Genomic DNA, 18,503 nt, shown 5'->3' on the forward strand with positions numbered 1-18,503 from the left:
AACAGAGACGCACAAGGAAGCCTGACTGGACACAGGATTTATTTATGCAAAAGCATAGTACCTCTCGTGGAAGACATATAGGGCTCCTTCTGGGGTGATTGATCCACCATTAATCCCCGACCTGTACTCTCACCTGTGGGTCCTAGACGCTATCAGCATGCAACAGCAGACACAACCCAGGAAAAGCTTCGACAGGTCAACTAAACCAGTTGAGGATAATTGATGGGTCTCAATCCCTTGGTGAGTCGGGGACTTTCACTGCATGCGATGACAGGCTCTGGCACATTGAGCAGACGAGACCAATAGTGACTCCAACAGCCAAGCAGGTGATTTATGCAACTGCCGTAGAGGGAAGTGAGGGGCTCATCAACCTGGGAAGGGAGGCCAAGCAGTAGAAGAAAAACTCTGATCCTAAACCTCTGCAGCCTTGCATGAATATCTTCAGGAAAAGAAGAGGCTAAGCAGTAAACCCTACAAGAATCGGGAGTGACGTCCTTAAGACGATTGTGGGTATCAAGGAGTTAACACTGCTAAGTGGAAATGCTGACTCAGTTTCATGTGGTGAGTCAGCATCCCAAGAGATCGGGCGCTGCCTAATTGGTCTATAGCCAGCTAGTATACAGAGGTATGCATGACTTCTCCACACTGGATTCTCCCCCTGTATGTAGAAAGGCTGATTTATGGTACTTTATGATGCTGCAGGACTGCAGCTGGAATACAGCTCTCCTTGCAACACAGCTGGACTCCTGAGTGCTTTATATGGAGCTTCTATCGGTCCAAATACATTGCAAGATGTTGGGTGGAGTCCTTGTACGCCTCCTTCCAGTAACTCCTGGGGCCAAAAATATTTCTCTGCTTCCCTTTGGACCATATCAAGAAGGTTGAGAATGTAGGGCTGCCATAGGTCTGTCCCCCCCCCCCCCCGGGAATTGAGTGTTTAAAATAGCGTCCAGGAGGATTTTCACAAGATCGGCAAAAGGTCCACCCAGACGTATGGCAAGGCTGCCGTTTCTTGTGAGGAGAACCAGAACTTACAGGGTTAAACAGTTCTGTGTGACGTCTCACATCCTGAGGCCTGGTTTTGTTCACATACAGGAATCTTTCTTTGCGTGTGAGTTACTTTCGCTTTTAGCTGTTGAGCCGGAGAGAATGTCCGCCCGATCTCTGGGGTGATTTATGATGTTTTTTCTGTACATAATAAAGCCTTCTTAGATTATGCAAGAGGCCTGTGTACAGACTGGGATTTATGACCCACACAAGGCAAAACCGCTGGTGCGATACTCTGCTTGGAGCCAGGAAGAGAGCGTGAGGCTCAAGTCAGCACAGGAAAGCGTGGCGGACTCCATTACATTCTGAAGATTTCTATGGTGGGAAACATCAGGAAAGCTCAAAAGCTGCTTCTTTTGGGGAGAATTTGTATTTTTAAAAAGCTCAACAACTCTGTCCGGATTTTTGCATTTTTAAACGGGGCCACCCTGCTGGAGAAGATGTTCTTGTCGTACAGGCAGCCCAGGACCTCCACACACACTGCCCAGGCTTGTATTCTGCGGGGGTCACGTCTGTGCTTCTAACACCCCTGTTTGACTTCAACCTCATGGAGACTCTACATTGTGTCTCGAGGCAGATGGATGTCAACAAAAGGGGGTGGAAGGACAGAATCTGACTTTTGAGAGAGGAGGTGCAGTCAGAGATGCTTCCGCCAGAAGAGAGCGTGAGGGGGAAAACCACCTTTAGATGACATTTAGGATCCCTGCCTCCATTTCTCAGCCTGAACTGTAACTCAGAATCTCGATTGTAACTCAGTTCAGAACCTTCACATCTATTCCCTGGTTGGCCGTCTTCTGGAATATAAACCAGACCTCTTTGAGGGTATCATCCAGACCTTCATTTAGTGTGGGCACCTTGGATTTGGAGTCTAGGTATCATTCATAATCCCTGAAAACGTGTCTCAGTAACCCTTGGTATCTATACCCACCTGGACCTCCCAAGCGAATCTGAGCCCCTAGAGGAATCCTCTATGCTGAGGTGGGGCACCTCTGGCCCTCCAGATGTGGCTGGACACAAAGTACCATCAGCCCAAGCAAGGATGGCCAACGACCAGGGATGATGGGAGTTCTACTGGCACAAAACCTGGAGGGACACGCTTTCTCCATCTTCTAAAAAAGCTAAATATCTGTATTGTTTCCTCCTTCCTCCGTGATGTGTAACATCTTCCTGATACACTCCAAGCAACTGCACACATTCCCTAATCCTGCACCATTTACTTCCTGAGGCAGCTCCATTGTGTCCACCTTCTCAGAACCACCCACCATTTCAGTAGCAGTCCTTCAGTTCCCAGCTATTAGTCCCCCTCCCCCCTTACGGAGGAATTATTCAACTGAATCCCAGGGGCTGGGAGTCCTGAGTGGGGAGAGAGCTGTTGGCCCTGCTGGGGGGGGTGGTTCTCCTTGGCTGGTCCTTGTGAGAAGAGGATGCTGGACGAGGTGGGCCCTGATCCTAATACAGCAGGACATTTCTCATGTTCCCACAAACTGAAACGAGACCTACAAGATACAGTCTCCCAGACAAGAGGAAGGACTTACCTCTCAAAGTCTCTGTATTTTTCTGTCTCAAGGAAGGAGTTGAGCTCAGACTTGCAGATCAGATTCTCTCCTGTGTGGAATAAGTAAAACGGAAGTGCTATTTACGTCACTGGAAAAGTATTCAAAAATATTCATCTTTTGAAGAAGGTATAACAAGGCATCCGGTGCCCCTTTAAAAATAATTATACTAATATTAATAATTTATTTCTTATACCCTGCCCATCTGATTGGGCCTCCGCAGCCACTGTGGGCAGCTCCCAATAGAGTATTAAAAATACATTAAAACAGCAATCATTAAAAACTTCCCTAAACTGCCTTCAGATGTCTTCTAAATGTCAGATAGTTGTTTATTTCTTTGATATATGATGGGAGGGCTTTCCACAGAGCGGGCACCCCTACCAAGAAGGCCCTCTGCCTGGTTCCCTGTAACTTCACTTCTTGTAGTGAGGGAATCGCCAGAAGGCCCTCAGTGCTGGGCCTCAGAGTCCGGGCTGAATGATGGGGGTGGAGACGCTCCTTCAGGTATACTGGGCCGTTTAGGGCTTTAAAGATCAGCACCAACACTTTGAATTGTGCTCAGAAACATCCTGGGAGCCAATATAGGTCTTTCAGGTGTTATATGGTCTCGGTGGCCACTCCCAGTCACCAGTCCAGCTGCTGCATTCTGGATTAGTTGTAGTTTCTGGGTAATCTTTAAAGGCAGCCCTACGTAGAGTGCATGGCAGTAGTCTGAGTGGAAAATAACCAGTTGAGAAAGTCTGCGGGCAGGTAGGGTCTCATCCTGCGTACCAGATGAAGCTGGTAGAGAGCTGCCCTGGACCCAGAATTGACCTGCGCCTCCATGGACAGCTGTGAGTCCAAAATGACTCCCAGGCTGTGCACCTGGTTCTTCAGGGGCACAGTTACCCCATTCATGACCAGTGAGTCTTCTATACCTACCCGCCCCCTGTCCCCAAAAAACAGTAGTTCTTTCTTGTCAGGATTCAACCTCAATCTGTTAGCCACAATCTTCCAACTGCCTCCAGACACTCAAACAGGACCTTCACCGCCTTATCTGGTTCTGATTTGAAAGAGTGGTAGAGCGTGAGAGAGAGGAATAGGTCTCTGGCTACTTCCTGGGCGGGGCTTCCAGAAGCAAAGAGCCGCTTTGGAGAAGGCCTCCTCCTCCCTCCTCCCTCTCAGGACCTTCCACCTTTTTCTCTCTTCTCCTCTCCAATGTGGACCAACGGTTTGACTTGGTATAAGGCAGCCCACCCATAAAAGAGGCTGATCGCCGAAGAATTGGTGCTTTTGAATTCTGGTGCTGGAGGAGACTCTTGAGAGTCCCATGGACTGCAAGAAGATCAAACCTCTCCATTCTTAAATCATCCCTGAGTGCTCAACGGAAGGACAGATCATGAAGATAAGGCTCCAATACTTTGGCCACCTCATGAGAAGAGAAGACTCCCTGGAAAAGACCCTGATGTTGGGAAAGATGGAGGGCACAAGGAGAAGGGGACGACAGAGGACGAGATGGTGGGACAGTGTTCTCGAAGCTACCAGCATGAGTCTGACCAAACTGCGGGAGGCAGTGAAAGACAGGAGTGCCTGGTGTGCTCTGGTCCATGGGTCACAAAGAGTCGGACAAGACTAAAGCTAAACAACAAAAGGCAGCCCACAGCCAGCCATGCAGTAGCTTGCGAGGATCAACGGGGAGAAGATTGAGCTTCCTGAAAGAAGTGGGGAAATCAGTGGGACAAACCCCCCCCCCCCCCCGCCCTTGATCAGGCATCTCTCTCTGGTCAACTTGAAAGAGTGGCAGATTCCTGGGCAGGAGGGAGAAGCCAAGGCAGACCCACCAGACAGTCCTCCTCCAGTGCCCAAGGATGGAGACATCTCTCCAAAAGGAAGAGTCTCTCTCTCTCTCTCTCTCTGTTCAGCGGGGCTCTCCCCCCTCCAAGGGCTGCTGCTATTCCTCCCTCAGCCCCCCAATTTCCTCTGCCCTCCTTCCTCCATCCCACAGTCTCCCCCACGACCAGCTCACTCCTTGCCCTCTGCACAGAATCAAATCTCTCCCAGGCGCACCAACCTCTCCATCCAGAGGAGCCTCCCAAGACGGGCAGGGAGGGGGGGGTCTTTTATCCCGGCCTATTTCACTTCCTTTAACCCTTTCATGGACACCCTCTCTCCATCAAAGCACCATCAGCCCAAGCAAGGATGGCCAACGACCAGTGATGATGGGAATTCTACTGGAACAACACCTGGAGGGACACACTTTCTCCAGCTTCCTCCTCCTCTGAAAACGCTAAATATGTGTATTGTTTCCTCCTTCCTCCGTGATGTGTAACATCTTCCTGATACACTCCAAGCAACTGCACACATTCCCTAATCCTGCACCATTTACTTCCTGAGGCGGCTCCATTGTGTCCACCTTCTCAGAACCACCCACCATTTCAGTAGCAGTCCTTCAGTTCCCAGCTATTAGTCCCCCCACCCTACGGAGGAATTATTCATCTGAATCCCAGGGGCTGGGAGTCCTGAGTGGGGAGACAGCTGTTGGCCCTGCTGGGGGGGGGGGGTTCGCCTTGCCTGGTCCTTGTGAGAAGAGGATGATGGACGAGGTGGGCCCTGATTCTACTCCAGCAGGACATTTCTCATGTTCCCACAAACTGAAACGAGACCTACAAGATACCGTCTCCCAGGCAAGAGGAAGGACTTACCTCTCAAAGTTTCTGTATTTTTCTGTCTCAAAGAAGGAGTTGAGCTCAGACTTGCAGATCAGATTCTCTCCTGTGTGGAATGAGTAAAATGGAAGTGCTATTTACGTCACTGGAAAAGTATTCAAAAATATTCATGTGTTGAAGAAAGTCTAACAAAGTAGCTGATGTCCCATTAAGGGCTAATAAAAGGTTTATGGTCTCAGCATTTGTGGGCTGCAGGCTGAGGATGTGGACTGTGGAGCAGGAAGACTCGCAATCTCCGTTATCCTGAGAGTCTCTTTGTAGATTTTGGAATTCCTACAGCAATATCGGTTCATGAAAAGTTACGGATGCAGTAAATTACACGGTTGCTGTAAACTATCACCTCACACACAAACTCTCACTCACATGCAGTCTGTAAATTTGGCAAGTTCCCAACCCTTTCCTGTAATACTGGCAATTCCAGGCCTGCAGATGCACATCCCTGAGTGTCGAGCCTCCAGCCACAGGCATTGTCTACCATGGAAATGCCCCAGACTGGGGCGGATTATGGATCTTTGGATGCTGATAGATTGTATCTCCGTTTGTAACCCACTCTGACATTGCCTACAAAAAATAAAAGTAATACAAATGCTTTCAGGATATACTTACCGATAAACCCTGAAAACCTTTTTGTAGCATCCTTCCCCCATATTCCTGGCTCCCTCAGCACCACCACCATCAATTAACCATGCAGAGGAAACACTTAAGGATGGGAGCCTGAGAGAGAGGAATAGGTCTCTGGCTACTTCCTGGGCGGGGCTTCCAGAAGCAAAGAGCTGCTTTGGAGAAGGCCTCCTCCTCCCTCTCAGGACCTTCCACCTTTTTCTCTCTTCTGCTCTCCAAGGTGGACCAACGGTTTGACTTGGTATAATGCAGCCCACAGCCACCAATGCAGTAGCTTGAGAGGATCAGTGGGGAGAGGATGTTGCTTCCATGGGGGAAATGTGGGGGAATCAGTGGAAAAACCCCCACCATCAGGGACAACTCTCTCTCTCCGGTTGACTTGAAGAAGTGGCAGATTCCTGTGCAAGAGGGAGAAGCCAAGGCAGACCCACCACCGGAGATTCCTCCTCCAGCGCCCAAGGACGGAGACATCTCTCCAAAAGGAAGTGTCTCCCTCCCTCCCTCCCTCCCTCTCTGCTCGGCTGGGCTTCTATCTCCCAGGGATGCTGCCATTCCTCCCTCAGCCCCCCATCTTCCTCTGCCCTCCTCCCTCCGTCCCACAGTCTCCCCTGCGCCCAGAAACCCCCTTGGCATCGCTCACCCCTCGCCCTCTGCGCCGAATCTCTCCCGGGCGCACCAACCTCTCCATCCTGTGGAGCTTCCCAAGGCGGGCAGGGAGGCGGAGAGGGAGGGGGGGTCTCTATCCAGGCCTATTTCCCTTCCTTTAACCCTTTCGTGGCCTCCATCTCTCCCTCAAGGCGCAGGAGTACTTCCAGGGATTCCTGCCAGGGGGGAACGGCAGAGGGCGTCATGTTTGGGTCCTGGGATCAAATCCAGGGCTGCTTGGGGATAGGGGGTCCTCGTGGAGACCCCCTTGGTGGGCATCACGTTTCAGTTAAGGCAAGAGAGCCCGGGGGTGCAGGGCAGTTCAGCTTCGCTTGAGCCCCCGGGGAAAAGAGACGCGTGTGGAGGGGAGGGCGCTGCAAAGGAGAGGGCAGCTGGATTGCATGGATCGGGGGCCTTGAGCACCTCCTGGACCCCCAGGAAAAAAAATATGGGGGGGGCTGCAAAGGAGATCCTGCCACGCAACCCCTGCAGGTGTTGGGGCCCCCCTTCGCAGCAGGATTGCGGGGATCGGAGCCCCTGCTTATGAGGCCCAGGAGGGGGGCTTTTTTGCGGGCAGGGGTGAAACTAGGCTGTATTTCCCCCGAGTCAAAGACCCAACTGGGGACATTTGCGTCCCCACAAAGACATCCTCAACGGCGCCCTGCTGGAGGCGTCACCTGGTGCAAAAAAACCACCCCACCCCCCGGCTAGCCCACCCCCATAGCTATGGCTCTGTTTCCGGGAGGGGTCTCTGTCTTTTCCTCTACCCCCTAAGTCGCCCCCTTTCCCACGCCGCCTCTTTACCTCTTTGTCCTCTGTGGACCTCCGCCTCCCTTGCTCGCTGTTCCGGTTCCCTTCCCCGCAATATAAAGCGGAGTAGGGGGGGGTGAGGGGAATTAGTCAACCCACACCCCTCCTCCCCTTCGGAAAACCTCCCACTTTTCACTTTGGGGCCCCTGGAAACTTCCGACCTATAGACACTTCGGGTTCCTTGTCGCAGGCGCGCGCCTCTAGAGCTACGTCCGCAGAGCAGCCCCTGCCTGTTTTGGGATGGGAACAGGAAGAGATGGCGCTGCCTTTGGCCTCCTGCTCTTGGGGCTCCGTCGGGAAATGGCCCCCTCCTCCCCCCAAGTCGCCTCTCTCCCCACAGCGGAGAGTGGAAATGGGGGCGGGAGCGGGTGGCTTCCTATTTGTGTGCGAGATGATGGATGGATGTTTCCCTCCACAGCAGGGTGGCAGCTGCACACTTATTCTTTCCTTATTTACAGTACTTTTGTTATTTTATCATTTCAATAGAGTTAAGTTGAGGGTCTTACGGAGACTCTTCCTGGCTCCTCAAAAAGGCCAGAAGAACAGGAAAGGCATAATCCATGTCTGCTTAAGACTGGGCTAGGTAACAGGGAGGCAGTAATAAGACGCAGGGGCCATACTGATTTATTACAATTATTTGTATAGTTTAAATAATATACGTATATACGTATGTGTGACTATTATTGTTTATTTACACGATGAAACATCAACATAAAAATCTTCCCTAAGCTGGGTTGCCTTCATAAATATATATCAATATTTATTTGTTTTCCAATGATTGTTTTTCCTATGTCTTTAGCAGTTGTCTTCCAAAAAGAGTGGAAACCCAGGTTTGTGAAACCCTTGTGTACACAGTGGTCTGCTTGCAGGAAGACTCTCCAGAAGCATGACTGAAGAATTAGTTCAATATTATTATTATTAACCCCAGCCATTCTGGATGGCTTCCAACAGAATATTAAAAATACATGAAAACATCAATCATTAAAACCTTCCTTAAACAGAGCTGCCTTCAGATGTCTTCTAAATGTCAGATAGTTGTTTATTTATTTGATACATGATGGGAGTGCTTTCCACAGAGCGGGCGCCACTACTGAGACGGCCCTCTGCCTGGCTCCCTGTAACTTCGCTTCTCACAGTGAGGGAACCGCCAGAAGGCCCTCAGAGCTGGACCTCATTGTCCAGGCAAAATGATGGGGGTGGAGATGCTCCTTCAAGTCTACTGGGCTGAGGCCGTTTAGGGTTTAAAGGTCAGCACCAACACTTTGAATTGTGCTCGAAAACATACTGGGAGCCAATGTAGGTCTTTCAAGACTGGTGTTGTTATGTGGTCTTGGCCGCTTCCAGTCAACTGTCTAGAACTGGGAGTCAATGCAGATCTCTCAGAACCGGTGTTATGTGGTCCCGGCGGCCACTCCCAGTCAACTGTCTAGCTGCCGCATTCTGGATTAGTTGTCGTTTCCAGGTCACCTTCAAAGGTAGCCCCACGTAGAGCGCATTGCAGTAGTCCAAGCGGGAGATAACTAGAGCATGCACCACTCTGGCGAGACAGTCTGCGGGCAGGTAGGGTCTCAGCCTACATACCAGAGGCAGCTGGTAGACACTGCCATGGACACAGAATTGACGTGTGCCTCCAGGGACAGCTGTGAGTCCAAAATGACTCCCAGGCTGCACACCTGGTCCTTCAGGGGCACAGTTACCCCTTTCAGGACCAGGAATTCTCCAATCTTGCCTGCCCTGTCCCCCCAAAACAGTGCATCTGTCTTGTCAGGATTCAACCTCAATCCATTAGCCGCCATACATCCTCCAACCGCCTCCAGGCACTCACACAGGACTTTCACCACCTTCACTGGTTCCGATTTGAAAGAGAGGTGGAACTGGGTATCATCCGCATATTGATGAACACCCAGCCCACCCCCTTGAAGATCTCTCCCAGCGGCTTCATATTGATGTTAAAAAGCATGTGGAAGAGGACGGAACCCTGTGGCACCCCACAAGTGAGAGCCCAGAGGTCCAACACTCATCCCCCAACACCACCTTCCGGATACGACCCAGGACAAAGGAGAAGACCCACTGCATAACAGTGCTGCCAGCTCCCAGCTCCTCTACACGGTCCAGGAGGTTGTTGTGCTCAATGGTATTAAAGGCCCCTGAGAAATCCAGCAGAACTAGGAAACAGCTGTCACATTTGTACCTAGCCCACCAGAGATCATCAACCAGCGCAATCAAGGCAGTTTCAGTCCCATAGTGAGGCCTGAATCCCGATTGGAAGGGATCCAAATGGTCCGCATCCTCCAGGTGTGCCTGGAGTTCTTCCACAACCACCCGCTCCATTCCATTGGAACAGTCCAATCCAACATTCCTTGTTTCCCGAGAGTGGGCACAGGCAGGGGGAGGTTACCCCAGTCAGTGTAAATTCCTGTTCCACTGGTCTGGAGCATCCTCCCCCTGGGAGATGGGCGTGGCCCTGGCTGACTCCATAAAAGAGCCAAATCACGCAGCCATTTTCTCTCTCTTGCTGCCATGCTCCTCTCCTGCAGCCATCTTATCTTAATGTAATTTGGCTGGAATTAAGATTGCCAGAAGAAATCTCAACAACCTCAGATATGCAGATGACACAACCTTGATGGCAGAAAGTGAGGAGGAATTAAAGAACCTTTTAATGAGGGTGAAAGAGGAGAGCGCAAAATATGGTCTGAAGCTCAACATCAAAAAGACAAAGATCATGGCCACTGGTTCCATCACCTAGCAAATAGAAGGGGAAGAAATGGAGGCAGTGAGAGATTTTACTTTCTTGGGCTCCATGATCACTGCAGATGGTGACAGCAGCCACGAAATTAAAAGATGCCTGCTCCTTGGGAGAAAAGCAAGAGATTGCATATACGATAGAAAACGCTTTTAGAATAAAAATAAGGTCCAAACAAGTAGCGATATACGTCAAAGAAAAATGGGAACCCAAATTGATTTGTAAAGATGATGAAGGTAGGATTTTGGGGGTACAAATTAATTTCCAGGGTGAAAAACTTAACGTGATAAACATATATGCCCCGAACCTGAATAAACTGGAATTTTTTAAGAAACTGGAACAAATATTACTAGAGTTAGAGTGTAACAAGATGATATTATTGGGAGATTTTAATGGAGTGCCGGCACCAGAAATTGACAGACAAACAGAAAGGAAAAAACCACATAAGAGCTGGGGCAGAATTGATCAAATCTGGGGCTCAAGAGAACTTACATTAAGAACTCTAAAATGTGAAATTCAACCGAGAACCCTCTCTGATCACAATTCGATAATGTTGGAAATAAAAGGTGTATCACAGAGCGGGTTCAGATGGAGAAGACAATGTAAGGCATACCATAAATATCATTGAATATTTGGATTGTAAGAATGAAGTACCTGCGGCGCTGATTTTTATCGATGCGGAGAAGGCATTCGACAATGTCTCATGGCCGTTCCTACTAAAAAGCATGGAGAAAGCAGGGCTAGAGGGTGAATTTATGGAAGGAATAAAAGCAATCTATACGAATCAATCTGCCAAATTGATTATAAACAACAATTTAACAAATTCATTTAAAATTGAAAAAGGAACAAGACAAGGTTGCCCTCTATTCCTGCTTTTATTCATTATGGTATTAGAGGTAATTACGAACAAAATAAGAGCAACACCAGAGATTTGAGGGATCAAAGTAGGAAGGAAAGAACACAAACTAAAAGCGTATGCAGACGATTTGATGTTATCCCTAGAAGAGCCGCAAAAAAGCGTCAGTAAGGCTCTGGAAATATTAGAAGAATATGGCAAACTATCCGGTTTTAAATTGAATAAATCAAAGACAAAAATGCTGACTAAAAATCTGGGAAAAGATGAAAGAGAAAAATTAAGAGATACAGAATGGAATCAAGGTGGCTAAAATAATAAAATATCTAGGAATTTGGCTAACTACAAAAAATATAAACTTAATTCAGGATAATTACTTGACAACATGGAAGGAAATTAAAAAAGATCTAGATACGTGGAACAGAGTGAAACTTTCGTGGTCGGGAAGGATGGTGGCAATAAAAATGAACATACTCCTAAGAATGTTATTCTTGTTCCAAAACATCCCTGTGATTAGAGGTTCCACAATGTTTAAGGATTGGCAGAAAACTCTTTCGAAATTTATATGGCAAGGGCAAAGACCGAGAATTAGATTCAAATTACTCACAGATCGAAAAGAAAGAGGGGGATTCTCGGTGCCAAATCTGAAATTATACTTCGAGGCCTCCTGCCTTTGTTGGATCAAAGATTGGATTAATTTGGAAAACACCGACCTCTTAGACCTAGAAGGTTTCAACAATAGGTTCGGTTGGCACGCCTACTTGTGGCTAAATAAAGAAAAGGTACATAAAGGATTTTCAAGTCATATTATTAGAGGGCCACTATATGAAGTTTGGGAGAAAAATAAAAAACTTTTAGAATGGAAGACGCCCTGGTGGTTATCACCAATTGACATTTTAACAACCAAAAAAGCAAATATGGAAGGAGAAAGATTGACCTACGAAGACTTACTGATAAGATCAGATAATAACGAGTTAAAAAAAAAAATTTAAATACACTTTCCCTAAAAGACCAGAGGCCTTCCTAGTAGGAATAATTGGGGATGAAATTAAAAAAGAAGATAAAACAGTATTCCAATATTCGACAGTAGCGGCTAGAATATTAATTGCACAAAATTGGAAAAGTCCAAATACCCCAATGGTCAGAGATTGGCAAACAAAATTATTTGAATATGTTGAATTAGCAAAAATGACGCAAAAAAATTAGAAACTAAAAAAATACAAAGTTTATTAGCGATTGGAATAAATTTATGGTATATATTGAAGGAAACTATAGAAACTTAAAAACTACAGCAGGTCTGATATAAATCTTATGATGCGCAAACCATTAACAACTCTTAGCTGCAGAAAAAAGAAAGAATTTTTATCAAGAAGCCCGAAATCGGGAGGGAAGGAGGTCAATACGTGTGTAGAGGAAAGATCTAAATATCCAAAGATATAAAGATTCAAGGAGTAAGACAAGGAACTGTAATGGAAATTGATGCTATTTTTGTGTTATGTATGGATATTTTTTCTTTTTTTCCCTTTCTTTTTTCTGTAACTGTTGTTTTGTTTTTTCTTTTGGTTATTTAAGTGAAATTCAATAAAAAGAAATTAAAAAAAACAAAGGCTTTTGCATATTCAATGAAGCAGAATTAGATGTCTTTCTGGAGCTCTCTAGCTTTCTCCATAATCCAGCGCATGTTTGCAATTTGGTCTCTGGTTCCTCTGCCTCTTCTAAATGCAGCTTGCACTTCTGGGAGTTCTCGGTCCACATACTGCTTAAGCCTGCCTTGTAGAATTTTAAGCATAACCTTGCTCGCGTGTGAAATGAGTGCAATTGTGCGGTAGTTGGAGCATTCTTTGGCACTGCCCTTCTTTGGGATTGGGATGTAGAGTGTTCTCCAATCCTCAGGCCACTGCTGAGTTTTCCAAACTTGCTGGCATATTGAGTGTAGCACCTTAACAGCATCATCTTTTAAAATTACCTCTCCTTTAAATCAGAACCAGTGAAGGCGGTGAAGGTCCTGTGTGAGTGTCTGAAGGCTGTTGGAGGATGGATGGCGGCTAACAGATTGAGGTTGAATCCTGACAAGACAGAAGTACTGTTTTTGGGGGACAGGGGGCAGGCGGGTGTGGGGGATTCCTTGGTCCTGAATGGGGTAACTGTGCCCCTGAAGGACCAGGTGCGCAGCCTGGGAGTCATTTTGGACTCACAGCTGTCCGTAGAAGCACAGGTTAATTCTGTGTCCAGGGCAGCTGTCTACCAGCTCCATCTGGTACGCAGGCTAAGACCCTACCTGCCCGCGGACTATCTTGCCAGAGTGGTGCATGCTCTAGTTATCTCCCGCTTGGACTACTGCAACACACTCTACGTGGGGCTACCTTTGAAGATGACCCGGAAACTGCAATGAATCCAGAATGTGGCAGCTAGACTGGTGACTGGGAGTGGCCGCCGGGACCACATAACACCGGTTCTGAGAGATCTGCATTGACTCCCAGTACGTTTCCGAGCACAATTCAAAGTGTTGGTGCTGAAGGAGCATCTCCACCCCCATCGTTCAGCCAGGACACTGAGATCCAGCACCGAGGGCCTTCTGGCGGTTCCGTCATTGCGAGAAGTAAGGTTACAGGGAACCAGGCAGAGGGCCTTCTCGGTAGTGGCGCCTGCCCTGTGGAACACCCTCCCAGCAAATGTCAAAGCAATAAACTATTTTACTTTTAAAAGTCATCTGAGGGCAGCCCTCTTTAGGGAAGTTTTTAATGTTTGATGCTGTACTGTTTTTAATATTCAGTTGGAAGCCACCCAGAGTGGCTGGGGAAACCCAGCCAGATGGGCGGGGTATAAATAAATTATTATTATTATTATTATTATTATTATTATTATTATTATTATTATTATTATTATTTTAAATAGTTCAGCTGGAATAGCATTGTTATTCCATTGGCCTTGTTATTTGCAGTGCTTTCTAAGGCCCATTAGACTTCACTCTACAGGATGTCTGGCTCAGGGTCTCCAGGATGTCTGGCTCAAGTGGTGGAATTAGGCATAGCTAAAAATTACTTATCCATGCAAATTGAGAAGGGCAAAAATGGATCTTTCCTGGTTCATCAAACTGCAAAAATTGATGATCTTGTTGAAATGCTATGTTTAGAAAATGTAAATGGGAAGGAAATGCCTATGGTGTGTGGTTTCCCCTTTACAGGTGAAGATAAGCCATTTCCTAACCAAACTTTGTATCGTTCTGCTATAGGCAAGCTAAATTTCATTCAAAGAATCTCAAGACCAGATATAACTTATGCTTTTCACTTTCTGGCAAAATTTGTGGAAAAGCCCACTACGCAATGTTTCTCTGCTCTTAAGAGAGTGGTAATGTACCTTAAACATACCAAACATTATAGGTTGCAGTTTACATCCAGTATTGAGAAAGGTTTTGAAATTTTCTGCGATGCATCTCATGCAGTGGAACAAAATAATTGCAGGGGTGTGTCTGGTATGGTGTTTTGTTATAATGGTTGTCCATTTGAATGGAGGTCCCAGACACAAACCATTATTTGTCTCTCCACAACAGAGAATGAATTATGTGCATGCGTTCAGGCCACTCGTGATATAGAATGGTATCTGCAAGTATTTGCTGACCTACAGATGCAAGTAACACTACCAGTAAACGTTTACCTTGATTCCCAGAGTGGACTCGCTATCCTGTGTTCAGAGACCAATATGCAGCGCACTAGAGTCTTAAGGTTACGTTTACAGTTTGTAAAGAAACTAATTGCTGATGAAATGATTGTATTTCAGTATGTTCCAGGTGACAATCAAATTGCAGACATTTTTACTAAAGCACTTCCAAAGGTTACACATGAAAGACATGTACAAAATATGCTTTATGCTTTTGTTCCACAATAATGAACCGCAGGAGAAATGTTGAATGGTCACTTTAAAATGTGAAGGTTCATTATTGTTTCACAAGTTGTGTATTTCTTTAAGGGTCAGAGCCAGGGCAAATAACGAGACCCAGTCTTACAGCTGTGAAACATAGCAGGTGCTGCTGAGGTGTGTTAATCAAGCTGTGTCAGCATTTGGGCATAGTATATAAGGAGCAGCAACTAGCTCCCTCATTACCCTGGGGGATGGGTTGGTGGTTGGGTCTGGTTTGTTGTTGATGTATTTAGTGTACAAGGAGTTTTTGTTCTTGTTATTAAAACCTTGTTTAAGTTATTTTTGAGTCCCTTTTTAATGCATGGTCTCCCCAGCAAGCTCTCTGCAGCGCTACTAAACAGCAAATAGCAAAGAGTTTTCACTTCAACTGAAGCTCTTTCCACACTCTATACATTCAAATGGTTTTTCCCCTGTGTGTTCGTTGATGTTCTCTTAAGTGTCCCCTTTGACTGAAGGTTTTCCCACACTGCATACAATTAAATGGTTTCTCCCCTGTGTGAGTTCGCTGATGTTTTCTAAGGTCTCCACTTTGACTGAAGCTCTTTCCACACTCTATACATTTAAATGGTTTTCCCCCTGTGTGAGTTCGTTGGTGTTGTCTATATTGTCCACTTCGACTGAAGCTCTTTCCACACTCTATACATTTAAATGGTTTTTCCCCTGTGTGAGTTCGTTGATGTCGTCTATATTGTCCAATTTGACTGAAGCTCTTTCCACACTCTATACATTTAAATGGTTTTTCCCCTGTGTGAGTTCGCTGATGTTTTCTAAGGGTTTCACTTAGACTGAAGCTCTTTCCACACTCTATACATTCAAATGGTTTCTCACCTGAGTGAGTTAGATGATGTCGTTGAAGTTTCCCACTATTAGAGAAGCTCTTTCCACACTCTATACATTCAAATGGTTTTTCCCCTGTATGAGTTTGATGATGTTGTTGAAGTTTCTCACTTTGACTGAAGCTCTTTCCACACTCTATACATTTAAATGCTTTCTCCACTGTGTGAGTTCGTTGATGTAGTCTATAGTGTCCACTTTGACTGAAGCTCTTTCCACACTCTATACATTTAAATGGTTTCTCCCCTGTGTGAGTTTGATGGTGTAGTCGAAGTTTCCCACTATCACTGAAGCTCTTTCCACACTCCATGCATCTGAATGGTTTCTCCCCTGTGTGAGTTCGCTGATGTATTCTAAGGTTTCCCCTTTGACTGAAGCTCTTTCCACACTCTATACATTCAAATGGTTTCTCACCTGTGTGAGTTCGTTGATGTAGTCTTAAGTGTCCCCTTTGACTGAAGGTTTTCCCACACTGCATACATTTAAATGGTTTCTCCCCTGTGTGAGTTTGATGATGTTTTCTAAGGGTTTCACTTCGATTGAAGCTCTTTCCACACTCTATACATTCAAATGGTTTCTTCGTTATTCCTTTTGAATTTACAGATGGCACCCCAGAACTCTTGCCTGTCTTCTCCATCGTCTGCTTCAGAGTACAGGGAGACAAAATCCTGTTGATGTTTCAAGGGAGAGAACAAAGGAAGATGATACACATCAAGTTCAATTTGCAGTCATCCCAATTAGTATTTATAATTATGATGTGCCACCAGATCTCGTGCCCGTTTTCTGACACAGGGCTATCCTAGTGTAAATTCTCTGCCTAGGCCTCTCTCACTGTCCTTTCTCCATTTGCATCACTCCTGGACGTACCTCCTCTATTTCAAAGCGGAATCTGTGTCACACTGAAGAAGCTCGATATTAAACATCAATATATAACTGTACTTAATGGAAACTTCAGCCTTGGATATTTAGCATTGATTCATTCATGGGATGAAGCTGTTAGTTTTATTGCTGGAGACACAAATTTATTTCTGATCTATCAAATACATTAATAGTATTATGTCATGGGGTGTTGGGGCTAGGATAGTACCTTTCGTGGGGGACATATAGGGCTCCTTCTGGGGCGATTGGTCCACCATTAATCCCCAACCTGTACTCAGCTCTCACCTGTGGGTCCTAGACGCTGTCAGCATGCAACAGCAGACACAACCCAGGAAAAGCTTCGACAGGCCATCTAAACCAGTTGAGGATAATTGATGGGTCTCAATCCCTTGATGAGTCGGGGACTTTCACTGCATGCGATGACAGGCTCTGGCACAATGAGCAGACGAGACCAATAGTGTCTCCAATGGTCAAGCAGGTGGTTTATGCAAGTGCCGTAGAGGGAAGTGAGGGGCTCATCAACCTGGGAAGGGAGGCCAAGCAGCAGAAGGAAAACTCTGATCCTAAACCTCTGCTGCCTTGCGTGAATATCTTCAGGAAAAGAAGAGGCTAAGAAGTAAACGTTACACAAATCGGGAGTGGAGTCCTTAAGATGATTGTGTTGGAGTGTTGTGGGTATCAAGGAGTGAACACTAAGCTAAGTGGAAATGCTGACTCAGTTTCATGTGGTGAGTCAGCATCCCAAGAGATGGGGCGCTGCCTAAGTGGTCTACAGCCAGCTAGTATACAGAGGTATGCTTAACTTCTCCACACTGGCTTCTCCCCTGTATGTAGGAAGGCTGATTTATGGTACTTTATGATGCTGCAGGACTGCAGCTGGAATAAAGCCCTCCTTGAATCATAGAATCATAGAGGTGGAAGAGACCACAAGGGCCATCGAGTCCAACCCCCTGCTAAGCAGGAAACAAAATACAGTTGGACTCCTGAGTGCTTTATATGGAGCTTCTATTGGTCCAAATACATTGCAACATGTTGGATGGAGTCTTTGTACGCCTCCTTCCGGTAACTCCTGTGGCCAAGCTGGGGCCAAAAATATTGCTCTGCTTTCCTTTGGACCATATCAAGAAGGTTGAGAAGGTAGGGCTGCCATAGGTCTGTCCCCCCTCCCGGGAATCGAGGAGGATTTTCACAAGATCGGCAAAAGGTCCACCCAGACGTATGGCAAGGCTGCCGTTTCTTGTGAGGAGAACCAGAACTTACAGGGTTAAACTGTTCTGTATGACGTCTCACATCCTGAGGCCTGGTTTTATTCACATACGTGAGATACTTTCGCTTTTAGCTGTTGAGCCGGAGAGAATGTCCGCCCGATCTCTGGGGTGATTTATGATGTTTTTTCTGTACATAATAAAGCCTTCTTAGATTAAGCAAGAAGCCTGTGTACAGACTGGGATTTATCACCCCCACAAGGCAAAACCGCTGCTGCGATACTCTGCTTGGAGCCAGGAAGAGAGCTTGAGGGTCAAGCCGGCACAGGGAAGCGTGCCAGACTCCATTACATTCCGAAGATTTCTATGGTGGGAAAGATCAGGAAAGCTCAAAAGCTGCTTCTTTTGGGGAGAATTTGTATTTTTAGAAAGCTCGACAACTCTGTCCAGATTTTTGCATTTTTAAACGGGGGCACCCTGCTGGAGAAGATGGCCTTGTCGTGTAGGGAGCCCAGGACCTCCATACACACTGCCCTGTATTCTGCAGGGGTCACGTCTGTGCTTCTAACACCCCTGTTTGACTTCAACCTCATGGAGACTCTACATTGTGTCTCGAGGCAGATGGATGTCAACAAAAGGGGGTGGAAGGAAAGAATCTGATTTTTGAGAGAGGAGGTGCAGTCAGAGATG

The 18,503-nt window shown here is 46.5% G+C and overlaps 1 protein-coding gene across 1 annotated transcript in view; it reads right to left on the reverse strand.

Annotated features, from left to right (window-relative positions):
* Nucleotides 1-18,503, reverse strand: part of LOC144326680 (uncharacterized) — an 87,782-nt gene that overhangs the window by 57,438 nt on the left and 11,841 nt on the right. The window contains exons 3-4 of the mRNA XM_077923421.1: nt 16,144-16,397; nt 5,282-5,351 (exon numbers count right to left, since the gene is read on the reverse strand). Coding sequence (XP_077779547.1) covers nt 5,282-5,351; nt 16,144-16,397 — 324 coding nt within the window. The remainder of the gene's footprint in view (nt 1-5,281; nt 5,352-16,143; nt 16,398-18,503) is intronic.

This window comes from Podarcis muralis, chromosome 2, assembly GCF_964188315.1.
Source record: "Podarcis muralis chromosome 2, rPodMur119.hap1.1, whole genome shotgun sequence".
Taxonomy (NCBI): domain Eukaryota; kingdom Metazoa; phylum Chordata; class Lepidosauria; order Squamata; family Lacertidae; genus Podarcis; species Podarcis muralis.